The 9,550-nt window shown below is 55.4% G+C and overlaps 3 protein-coding genes across 3 annotated transcripts; 1 reads left to right on the forward strand and 2 right to left on the reverse strand.

The window, feature by feature from the left end:
• Nucleotides 1-3,173: 3,173 nt before the first annotated feature.
• MAM_08092 (mercuric reductase) lies at nucleotides 3,174-4,610 on the reverse strand (the record flags this gene model as incomplete). The annotated part of the gene is made up of 1 exon (XM_040826890.1): nucleotides 3,174-4,610. One exon carries the CDS (start codon nucleotides 4,608-4,610, stop codon nucleotides 3,174-3,176), a length of 1,437 nt encoding a protein of 478 aa, XP_040675149.1.
• A 1,390-nt stretch (nucleotides 4,611-6,000) lies between these two features.
• Nucleotides 6,001-6,597, forward strand: MAM_08093 (uncharacterized protein; the record flags this gene model as incomplete). Its single annotated transcript, XM_040826891.1, has 1 exon — nucleotides 6,001-6,597. The coding sequence occupies one exon, from the start codon at nucleotides 6,001-6,003 to the stop codon at nucleotides 6,595-6,597; it is 597 nt and encodes a 198-aa protein (XP_040675150.1).
• Nucleotides 6,598-7,010: 413 nt separating this feature from the next.
• On the reverse strand, nucleotides 7,011-9,118 carry MAM_08094 (Heterokaryon incompatibility; the record flags this gene model as incomplete). The annotated part of the gene is made up of 2 exons (XM_040826892.1): nucleotides 7,011-8,703; nucleotides 8,757-9,118. 2 exons carry the CDS (start codon nucleotides 9,116-9,118, stop codon nucleotides 7,011-7,013), a joined length of 2,055 nt encoding a protein of 684 aa, XP_040675151.1.
• Between the last annotated feature and the right edge of the window lie 432 nt (nucleotides 9,119-9,550).

A 9,550-nucleotide genomic window follows, 5' to 3' on the forward strand; every position in this document is an offset into this window, starting at 1 on the left:
GACGACATGCCTGCCCTCCCAGATCCCAACTAGTCTCAGCTTCACTAGCTTCAGGTCCTATCCCAGTTGAATGTTCAGTGGGGAACACGGCGCCGCCATGGCGAGACGGTGACGACAAGGTCACACCAGGCCCAGACCAAGTCGGTGCCTTGCACGCACAACTTGTTGCTCAAGGGGTTGTGTGAGGCGATTGTGGCCCCCACCAGGTGAGTTGAGGCACCTCGTTGTGCTTTTGGGGTGCCAGGTGAGGGCCTGGATCCCCAGGTGCTCGCCTCGTCCTCGACACATTGCCAGCACGTCGCGTACAACTTCCTCGCTTAGGCAAAACATCAGGCCCGTGGTCGAGATTGGGCTGTCATCCCAGCAGCTGCCCAGTGGAATGAGGGCCGAGCTAGGCGCTTACAAGGGCTTACCGAGCGTCGCAAGAGGACATCTGGAACCGCGTTTGGGGGTGCGTCCGTCTCTCAACGTTTCTGGCACCAACCTGGACACCCAAACCAAAATTCTTCCACAATACATACCGAGGTAACTAACTACCTACCTACTTAGCTAGGAAGTGTATGATGACACATACCTACCTAGGTATAGCATCCCGCACCGGACCAGGAGTCGCATAATACGTCGTGCGCAACTCCTTCAACACCAGTGGACGACTCCTCCGTGTCGCCAGATCAGCTGTCATGCCCGAGCCCCAATTTTCCTAGCGGCAGTCATGCGCACCCGATCCATTGGCGCGGGTTTCGTCGCATAACTGGATGTCCTCGGCCGTATCATATCACGGCTTGGTACACGGGAAATTTCACCGTCTGGTTATGCGCAGAGGAGAGGCGAAACTTCAAGCTAGAAACCGCGACGTGCACAGTACCCACGCCCCCGGCACTCTACCGCCACAGGAATAATGACGAGCCAATGAATAGCCCTGGTTTCGTACCACCAAAACTCTCATTGTTGCTGTTGTCAGCAAAAGCCCATACTGCTCGCAGAAACAAAGGGCGGTTTGGCGAATCATTCCTGCACATGGAGTAAAGAGCCTCCACATCCATCTTTTCCATGTGGTGGTTCTCGCTCAAGGAAGCTCCACCTTTCAAGAAACGCGACGTCCTCGCGACGCCAACAAACGGCACGCGGAGACGAGTTCGCCAATCGCCATGACGTTTACGAGTTCCATCACTAATTAGGCACCGAAAATTACCCCAGGCCGTCTTGTTGTTATGGCAGCGCCTTTTCCTGCTACCCAACTGGTCTTTGCCAATCAGCGCGGACTCGACGCCGTCTCAAGTCCACGTCCTGCCGAGATATCTATGTCCAACTGGCCACGGGCCCCGTCCTGTTGCCACTGCCAGGATTCAAATGTATCACCACGTCATCAATACAGATCTGACGACTCACGGGAACAGGTGCAGTAAGACGAGGTATCGATTGTGGCTCAAAGGATTCAAACCCCTCAGGCTCAGTCGGGTGGGATTTGGCCACGGAGCATTTGGTCCCCAGTTCTCGCCTTGGAGTAGAATTTTATGCTCCTCGACGATTGGCGATGACTTCATGGTGCTGCCAGGCCCTGTGACGACGAATAAAATGACAGCGGCCCGTCACACGGGTATCTATTGCTTGAAAAGCCGTCTTTGGCCGTTATGCTCCGAGTTCATGGTATCGCCCAGTTATTTGCCAGCTTGCTTTCTTGATTTGCATGCATTCCGCGGTATCCGATGCCCGCCACCACGTTCCAGGTGCAAATGCAGTTCCCATCCCAATGCCAAGTTCATGCGATATTTCAACTCGCATGCATAGATCAGGCAGGTGGTATGCCTGGTCCCCTAGGCATTTTGTCGGACAGAACGTGCGTGGACGTGGTGTTCCAGAGCAGTCTAGCCCTGGCCGTCTTGTGTCGGATGGTCTGTGGTGCCCTTCTTACATGAGGCTATTACCACCATGCTGTGCTACCTGAAATATTTCGAATGTCACGCGCACATGTCAGAAACAGCTCCTGTGAGTCAAATTGCGCTCAAGTACGGGGTTCTTCATGACAGGAGGATCTGGTCTGCTGTCCACGACGTCACACAAACTGACGATGCTGCCACAAGACCTCAACCATTTGAGCACAGGAGAGTGACTTGATGAACTCAGTGAGTTAAGACACCGTTGTCGGCTACTTCATTCTCCGAAGCTGGGCCGTTTGTAAGTTGACGGTGCTTCATTTGCTTCATTTCACACTTAGTATAAAGTTTCGCAACCTCGCAGTCTAGGCTGACTAGAAAGGCGGGCTTTGCTCCTTGAATATACCGTACGGCGCATCTGTTTGACGTTTGTAGCATCCATTTTACAGCTCAAACGTCGACATTCAGCTCCTGGACCTGAAACGGCCGACTTCAGTGCTATGTAGAGAAGCACTAGAAGTCATAGAGACAGACTTCTTATTCCATTAATCATGGCAGCCAGCCACTTCCTCTGCTGTCGAGAATCTAGCGCTATCGCCCCAACAACGGATCAAGCCTGCAGCGCGCTTGCTCTTCAGCACCTCGCTGCTCATAACAGTGCCTGCCTGGCTTCTACCAAGTGAAGCAGAGTATTAGAAAAACCATGAATCCAGGTCTCAAATTGAGCTTGTCCAAGGGTACAAAAATTGCTGAAAGTCTGGTCTGTCTCCATATTGGAGATGACTACCGCTCGTTCAAGCCGCGAGCCACTTGTAATGTCCACGCATACATAATGACAGAACATCGGGATGGTCGTGAAATAGAACAAGCAGATAGAATGAAAGCGAGCATCAACATCGAGCCGTATTTATCTACTCGGATTACACACTGACTTGCAGCCAGCGGATAGACACCCCTGGAGGAACCGGTTTGAATATTACGAGCATTGCGGCAGAGCAACAAGCACGATGGCCTCCCAGTCTGCAAAGGGATCTCCATTCGCATGGCATTTTACTTGCAGTCATACAATTCCTCTCGATCAATAGGCTTTGACACCTATATATTTAGGCCTCATGCCACCCAGACTTGATGCATGAAGCAAAAGTATGTTCAAACTGACTGACATTGGGACCAGCTGTCCAATGGTACAGCCTGGTGCCGTTTTGATTTACTGGATGGGATACTCCGTAGAGCAAGTCGGTATTACACATTACACGGTCGCGATGCGGGCGTTTCGTTCTCGGAACGCACCCCGAAGACCTACCGCAACGAGCCCCAAATGTTGTTCAAACTCTCCGCAAGGGATGGATGAGCCCAGACAGCGTCTCTCAATGCTGTCCACTTGCTGCCTGCGATCATGGCCATCTGCACCACGCTCATAACCTCTCCGCCCTCCAATCCAAGGCACGAAAATCCCAAGATCCTTTGTGTGTCGGCATCGACGACAGCTTTCATCATGCCCCTTGACTCATCGGTCTCTAAAGCTCGCGCGACATGTGCCATGGGCATAGTTGCTACCTGGACCTTGGCATCGGGAAACTTTGCTCGCGCCTCGTGTTCATGCAGGCCGACATGGGCGAGCTGCGGGTCCGTGTAGACGACATAAGGCAAAATACGATCTACAGTAGTGATGGCTGCGGGATGGGAGTCCTTCTCGAGCAAGTTGGCTCGCAGCAGGCGGAAGTCGTCATAGGAGACGTGCGTGAAGGCCGGCGGCCCTTTGACATCGCCGAGTGCCCACACATGCGGATTGGAAGTTTGCAAGGTCTGGTCGACTGAGATGTGACCGCGAGCTGTGGTCTTTACTAGAGCTGCCTCGAGATTGAGCGTGTCTGTGTTGGGCACGCGGCCCGCGGCGAATAGGACATGAGATGCCGTGAGCTCCGACGCGCCATGCGGGCCAGAGACGGCGACGACAACAGCCCTGGCAAGGTCGTCATCGCCCGAGGCGTGGAAGGCTGTAGGGGATGTCTTGAGAAGAACCTGTATGCCGTCCTGCTTCAAAATCTCAAGCATCTTCCCAGCCACGTCGGCATCTTCCCGAGGAAGCAGCTGGGAGTTGCGCTGAACAATGGTCACCTCGGCGCCTAGTCGCCGGAAGAGCTGGCCGAATTCAAGACCGACGTAGCCACCTCCGACCACGACGAGGTGGGATGGAACCAGGTCGAGTTCTTGAATAGAAGTCGAGTCGAGAAGGGTGCCCGGGGGGAACGCGGCCGCATGGAAGCCATCCAAGCTCGGAGTCGCGGGCCGCTCGCCCGTGCAGATGAAGATTTGATCAGCGGCAAGGGTTTTTTCGGCACCGTCCAGGCCGCTAACATTGATCGTCTTCTCGTCCCGAAAGCTGGCAGAGCCCATGATGACGTCGACGCCGGCGTCGCGAAGCCTGGCTTCACTGCTGGAGCGAAAGCCATCGACAATGTCGCGCTTGCGCTGCCGCACCCTTTGCATGCTGACGCGAAGGGCGTCGGACGGGGCACCCACCACGCCGTATTCCGGCCCTCGTCTGGCCAAATGGGCTGCTCGGCCAGAGGCAATCATGGTCTTGGTCGGCGTGCAGCCTTCGTTCACACAGCAGCCGCCGACATGAGTGCTCTCGACCAGCGCCGTCTTCTTCTTGGCTCGAGCGAATGCCATGCTGAGAGGCGTCCCGCCTTGACCGGAGCCAATGACTACGGCATCATAGTGCGTAGACATGCCGGATCCTCGTGAGATGGTGTAGCTGCATCTGTCAAGGTGAACTAGGGACCGTGACAGTCTTGACGGATCAAGGCACAGTGATCGGGATACGGTTGGCATCCGGATCTTACTTGAAGCAATATTTGATACAAACGCATCACCTTATGCTGGAGCACAGATGGATAAGCATCAAGCGGACGTCTTACACGGAGCCATATGAGGTGGCTGTGCGGGGAAGCCTGCGGGCGGCGGGCGCAACAATATTTTGAGTTTATCTCTGACCTACTGTGGACTACGACCAAGGCCGTTGTGTACTAGTTGTAAGGACTAGATTCACAGCGACATGGCATGACAATGCGGAATATTGATGTGGCGTGGAGAAGATGAGTCTGGCTGACACGAGCAACCTCACGGGTCCGGGTCTCCGGCAAAGCCGGGAATGAGAAGGCGACAAGTCCACGGCTGGTCTTTGTGGTCCGTCCGGCATTAGGAAATTCACGCTAGGGAAGGAGGGAGATTGGGCACAGATGCGTCAGTCTGAAACGAACGAGCTCCTTGAGCCCTACCGGGCATCCTCCTTGATAAGGGAACCCACGGTTCTTGAACTGGGAGCTCTGTCCAAGCTCCCAACAAACAGCCATGGACCAAGACCGACAAAGGCCTCGCAGATTCCGAATAGCTAGTCCATTTCGGACAGAAACAAAAGAAAGAAAATTGGAAACCCTCTCTTACACGGGTGGACACGGCTCGCGTGAAAACCTGCCAAGGAGAGTTGTCATTAATATAATTAGTTTCAAATGAGACGGCGAACCAAAAAATGGCGGGCTTGTTTGCCCCAAGCCACCACGATTATGTCGGATGTCTGTTTTGTTTCCTTCCGAAAAGCGCCTACTGTAACTATAAAGTTGGGCAGTAAAGCACCGGCTCTGGCCATTCATGGGTCGCAAGCCTGACCAGCTACATTCATCACCATCGTGCAAGGCCAATGGGATATCTGTGCCATGTCTGTGCCACCAACACCACGAGGCAAAGACACATACGCATCTGCTATTGGACGAGGTTGCAGAGCATGGACGAACGAACGCTGGAGTTCCGCCACCACCGGCCGTTGGAAGCAAACTCAAACCCGTTGTTGGTTTTGTTGATGGCAGAAGCAGGCACTGGACTACGAATCTGACGAGCCTCGACCTGGCCGCTGCATGTCGAGACAAGAAACACCAAAGCCTCGTGAGCGTTCCTCCTTTCCCCGACCATGCCGCATAGGTGGGATTCTTGGCTGCTGCAATACGCCTCACCCGCTTCATAAAGGAAGAGTCATATTGATAAGCAATATCTAGCGACCATCGAGCCTCCGTGATCCAGCCCCTGTCGTGCGAGCAGCAACCGTTGGCCCAGCTCTACCGCGTCCATGGGTCACCGGTCGCATCTTGACCCAGACGACGAGCGTCTGCCAGAAGGCATCTCCCGCGTTGGCTATGACGCCGACACCGAGTCCTACACCTTCCAAGACAGGTCCGGCGCCTATTGGGAGGGCAAGCCTGGCCGGCGATACGGCCCCCTGAGGCGCGTCCACACATCACCAAATGTCCGAACGGCGCCCCCCGACGCACCGCACATGACTCGAGTCGACGAGCCAGCAAGGGACGCACGTGAAGGTGGTGTATCTGAGGACGAAACGGGGCTTTGTCAAGGGCCGCGAGTCGAATCCAGGGACTGGGACGCCGGGAGGTGCTGTGAGAAGCACAAAGCGACGTGGGAGGAGAAACACCATCGCACCGTGACACGGCGTTTCTCCAGGCTCGCCGGGTACTTGCGCGGCTCGCTTCCTGAGCGCAAGACGGCCACCCGCGGTCTACGCGAGAAGACGTTTCCCATGTCCAAGGGCGGCACCAGCATGTCATCACGGTCGTGGGCGTTGGATAGAGCTGTGACCTTTGACGAAATCTTGGCGCGGCACACGGATGTGGAATGCTGCACCCAACGTAGCAAGATGAAAGGCCGCTAGGAGTTAGGACTGAGTGATCAGATACAACAACATGGCTGTAGCTTGGAACTCTCTCCGTCTCATCCAGGCAACCGTGTTTGGCAAATCAGCATGTCAAGTTGTAGCTCTGCGTCTTGTGACGAAGCGTTCCGCAATCCAGTATCCTGATTGTTTCGTTTCGCTGCTTCTGCCTTGGATTTGATGGTAGAAGTTGGCTGCTGCTTTTCGGAAGAGTGTGTCGCACTACAAAATTATGCTTTGGTCTCAAAAGTCGTCGTGTTTGCTCAAGGACGTGGCTGGCACAACACCTGACCAGGGGGGCAATTCAATCAAGGCAAGATTGCATCCTGGCTCCTTTCATCGACCCTGCTCCTCTCCCGCGCACCTACGTGAAGACGGACATGAATCCATGGCTTTTTGGAGTCCATTGCGATTTACCCAAGGGCAATATCGATTTCTACCTGGCCCCTGAACCATTGGTCCTGCTCCAGCATGAACCACCCAAGACGGCTGTACGACCCATTGGCGTTGTGGCTCTTGAGCATCAATCCGTACCTTGATACGACCAGTAGGCAATATATCGTGCTTACGCCAACCCTCTCTTCCTGAACATCAACATGTCCCAGCGCGGTCACGTTATCAAGCAGCTCATCGGAGTCGAGCTCCCGCCGCGGTGCTCCAACGTCTACTAACAACACGCTGTATCTGCTGTGGGCGAGTCCCTTGACTGGCCTTTTGGCCGATTGTCTGAGGCGAGTGTAGCGCAGCTTGGGCGATTCATCGAGTATCCGGGCCTCGACCACGCGTCCCATGAATCGTAATTCGCAAACTGGCATGTGTAGCTTGTCCGCTCCGCATTCCGAGCCCTCCGACCACCTATCTGGATGAGAAGGCCTTGGTCGGATGTTGAAATTCGACGCGTCTCTGTACAACTCCACATTGGGGGGAGAAAACGACTGTTGCAATACCTGTCCCTGAACGGAGGCCCATGACCAAGAGGGGGCACAAACAACATCTCGAGTCGTACCGGAACCAGTGAGCGACGTCGGCTTCGGCCGGACAGTTTGCTCCCAGTTCGGGGCGAGGTGATATGTAGGGCGCCACATCAACCCTCGCACAATGTCGCATTCCCAGATGCCGGCCAGATAGCGTGATCCGAGGACTTTGGCGACGTGTTGCGCTATGGCAGCCAAGGAGGCGAAAACATCATGTGGGTTGGAAAGCTTGCACCTCGTGTAGGGGAACAACAGCCCGTACCACTCTTTCAAAGTCTCATGCATCATGACCTGCTGCTCGTCCCGCATGTGCGGCCTTGTCGGCGTCGACGCCAGCAGCCTAGAGCCAGCATACTCGGCTGACTTGAAGCCGTCCTCGTACACGGTTCCCGCCCTGCACGAGAATTTGAGTTGGTCTGTGCCGAAAACCACGGCCCTCTGGCTGAGAAGCCTTTCCTGGAAACACCAGGCTCTGGTCGACGTAGGTCCAATGTCGGGGGATCTCTTTAATCCAACCATGATTGTCGACTTTTCCGACGACTCTTTTGGCAGCTCGCAGAACGTCCCGAGGTAGTCGGAATCGTTGGCTATGAAGCCGTGTCCCGAGTCTGACGACCGCCCAGCGATGACGGTTAACGCAGCATTGCCGTAGACTATAGCCATGCGTCTCGATTCGCGCTCCCAATCGGCCGTGTTGGACTGGATGATGCAAAGCGCGTCGATCCACACGTACTGAACGCCCAGAGCGCGGGCAAGAGACATCATCTCCTGGTGTGACTTGGACAGGTCTGACTCGTCGATGCCCAGCACGAAGGAGGAGTAAGTGGCGTCCGTCAACTTTGCAAAGCCGGCAGTGCTGGCTCCCCAGCAGTACGACAGGGCCAGGTACGGCTCGCAGATTCCATCCTCAGCAGCCGACACGAGCCTCGGCTTCCTGTCCGTGACGGGATCCCCAACATGCATCACCCGGGTGGGCATCTCGCAGCCCTTCCCGAGTGCAAGTGAGCAGCGAGGGTGATGAGCGCGACACGCAGCCATCCATTGTCTTATCAGGACGACATGGAGCCCGGGGTCTTGATACGCCGTGCTTCTTCGGCCCCTGATGTTGTATTTTGAAGGAGGACCCGGTCCCCTGATCAAGTCATCAGCACCACCGTGTCGACCGGGGATCGACAGACGACCTACTCGTACACCTCCAGGACGGCTTCGATGGGCTCCGGGTTCACGTGTTCCCAAAAGCTGGACTTGGGACCGCGCCTCCCGCAACTGACGGCGACGGTATCGCCAGAGGTCGGGTGGCCGAACTGGTTCCCATTCAGCCATATCCCCGGGGACCATTCCGATCCTTGAGGGAACGGGGATTCACCGCGCAGGAGGCGGTCGACGTATTTGGCGGCATCCCTTTTGAACGCGGTCCAGAAAACAAAGCACAGCTCGCATCCCCCGTCGGCGCGGTCTTTCAAGCATTTCAAGTTGGGATGGAGCAGCAGGTCGTTTTCCCGCAGCTCCCTGGCGGTGAGCGTGCCGCATCGGTCGCAGTACGGCATTCTTGACGATTTGTGTCAACTATGCTTCTGATTCCCGTTGACTTGGACGCGGCAGAGAGGCTGCTCGAGTCTCGACTCTCGAGTCGTCGTGAATCCGACTTGCGGCTACCACGGGTTGCTTGCCAACTCACCGCCGACCGGGACCGATGGCTGCTGACCTGCAGCTTTTTCTTTTCTATCCGGGGCCTTGTCACGTGTCAGCGACGATGTTCAACGCGCATGACTTGGCTTGACTGTTCAATCGACCTCGTGGTGGGCGACATTTTCCTTGTAGCCCGGTGCGAGCTGGCAGGCGATGCCAGGCCATCATCTTGTTGCTTCGCGAGAACAGCGCTGCCCTACAGTTGCACATTAGCTCGCATCTGCAAACGCTGCCACTACAATTTTCCGATTTTCTAATTTTTAGATTTTTTAAAAGTATAAAGTTATATA

Source organism: Metarhizium album (genome assembly GCF_000804445.1).
Source record: "Metarhizium album ARSEF 1941 chromosome Unknown scaffold_42, whole genome shotgun sequence".
NCBI lineage: Eukaryota > Fungi > Ascomycota > Sordariomycetes > Hypocreales > Clavicipitaceae > Metarhizium > Metarhizium album.